At 36.6% G+C, this 2,500-nt stretch overlaps 1 protein-coding gene across 1 annotated transcript in view; it reads left to right on the plus strand.

Moving 5' to 3' along the window:
• LOC137646020 (zwei Ig domain protein zig-8-like) overlaps positions 1-2,500 on the plus strand; it is a 131,531-nt gene that overhangs the window by 114,522 nt on the left and 14,509 nt on the right. The window contains exons 5-6 of the mRNA XM_068379150.1: positions 584-692; positions 2,014-2,168. Of these exons, the coding sequence (XP_068235251.1) occupies positions 584-692; positions 2,014-2,168 (264 nt within the window). The remainder of the gene's footprint in view (positions 1-583; positions 693-2,013; positions 2,169-2,500) is intronic.

A 2,500-nucleotide genomic window follows, 5' to 3' on the forward strand; every position in this document is an offset into this window, starting at 1 on the left:
ACAGAAATTCCTGGCACACACCGTTCTGAGGAACTGCATCCTGTCACATCCTTACTGCTTGGCGAGTAAGCAAATAGATAAAGTTTACGGATAGTCTTCAGTTGTCGGCGGGGCTACACATAGGAAATTGATCTCTTAGCACAGGTGTGACAGGGTGCAATTCTTCGGAGCGAGGTTGTACCCGGAATTCCTGTCTCCAACTGTACCTTATTTCCTAACAATTCGATCGAATTATGGCATGATGGGTGTTACAGTAATGCCTGAAAGGAAACATTCTCTCTCTCTCTCTCTCTCTCTCTCTCTCTCTCTCTCTCTCTCTCTCTCTCTCTCTCTCTCTCTCTCTCTCTCTCTTTGACAAGCGCCCCAAACGTACCAACAGAAATTAGAAAGATCTCTTTTGGAAATCCTAATCTGTTTGTTCTAGCAAAGTGCACATCATACAAAATATTATGTTTGCTGTGCTTTTATTTAACCAAAGAAAATTCACAGTTCACAAAGTAAGAATTTTTTTTTCTAGCCTCAATATATAAAATTTCTCTTTAAAGAAAAAGATTAAATCTAATTAATTGGTCTTTTTTCACAGGATTGGACTCTGCACGTGAGATACGCCCAGCCTCGAGACGCCGGTGTCTACGAATGCCAGCTCTCAGCCCACCCTCCCATCGGTGTTTTCACAACCCTCAATGTCATTGGTTAGTTTTTATGACCATATCAGTCTAACCATTATGACTTTCGGATACCATTCAGTTTTCTTCGGTCAAACTTGAAAGGTATAGCGTTGATAGAATTAAAGAGAGGGATATTCTTGCCCAGGTTCTTGTATCATCATTATTACTTGCTAAGCTACCACTTTAGTTGGAAAAGCAGGATGCTATCAGCCCAAAAGCTTCAACAGAGAAAATAGCCCAGAGAGGAAAGAAAATAAGGAAACGAACAGAATAGTGCGCCTCAAGGAACAGAACTCTAAACTTAGACATTGAGCTATGGCGCTACCCAAGACTGGAAATCAATGATATGATTTTGGAGTAGTCATCATAAATTACCTGTTTTTAACAGTATTTTGTTACGACGACTCACTGACATTAATATCCCACGGCCCTGGTAATTTGCATGTTTTATTATTATTAATTATATTAATTCAGTAATAGTCCTTTTGCCAGACCAAAAACCTCATGTGTACGAGATTGAAACCGAAATACTGTAATTATGAAATCTCATTGAGGTAATTCTAAAATATTGAATTATAAATGTTCCTATTGAAGTGAATGTCCCGTACTTCCTGTTATTAGGCAAACAAATTCAAACTAGTTTGTCAAAACATATTTCTCCGAGAACATTAGAACGCAAAATATCCCACATACGGCTCGTGAGTTCGAATTTGCTGGCTCGGAACAAATGAAAAAGTATTTGCAATCAATGAAAATAGGCGGAGTTGTTTTGTTTGGACGTAAACACACCCGGTGAATTTAGAATAGTGAGCTCTCAACTTTTGTTTACGTCTATGAGATAAACAAAATATCCATAGTTCATTGATTAACTTTAGTTTTACCTATGACCAGATGAATATAACATTTGACCAATCGTGTTTCAAGCCCGTGTTCTTCTCGTTTATCTGCTCTGATGAAGCCAGTATAAAGTATTCAATGATTGAATTACTGCATCCAATGGTATTAATTCGAATAAACTGATATATTTTGACATCCATTAGTTTATTTAATTTTTCATTGTGTGTATGAATTGGAGCGAGTAAAAGAGACTAATTGAATAACAATTCCTGTCAATTTTCTTTGGGGGGCCGGGGAAGGGGGTCCCTATTCGTGCTCATTTCTATTTAGTATCTTTCAGTACTATCAAGTACAGAAAAGTTTCACGGAGAAAGTTGAGATTATGAGATAATTGTCCTTGACCTGTATTTTTAAAGGTCATATTTGAAAATCTAAATCTCAATTTACACCGACATATTTTCAAAAGTAAATACAGCTTAGATCTAAATTGATCCCCTTCCTTCAACAGAGGCCATAGCCGAAATCGAGGGAGGACCAGAAAGATACGTGCAGACCGGAAGCTCCGTCCACCTGAGATGTACACTCAAACACTTCACGGAGCCTCCGACATACGTGTTTTGGTACCACGCCGAACACATGGTCAATTATGACGCAAACGCAAGGGTAAGTAATTGTTATGATTTCAATTCATTATTAATAAATATCATCTGGCAATAAATAATATCAAGTTGTACTAGTAAACTCCATATATCCCCTGGAAGTAAATAATGATAGGTTACTCTTCATGTTGTAAACAGAGTCATTGTGGTACATATCCAGAATCCTTAAGAATTATTCCATGACAATAATAATAATAATAATAATGATAATAATAATAATAATAATAATAATAATAATAATAACAACAACCAGGTAGCGCCCATGCATTATGCAATGGCTAGTTGGAAAACTGTATATCCTTATAAAAAAAAAAAAAAAAGAGAAATTCTTATACA

This window comes from Palaemon carinicauda, chromosome 8 (assembly GCF_036898095.1).
Source record: "Palaemon carinicauda isolate YSFRI2023 chromosome 8, ASM3689809v2, whole genome shotgun sequence".
Lineage (NCBI taxonomy): Eukaryota > Metazoa > Arthropoda > Malacostraca > Decapoda > Palaemonidae > Palaemon > Palaemon carinicauda.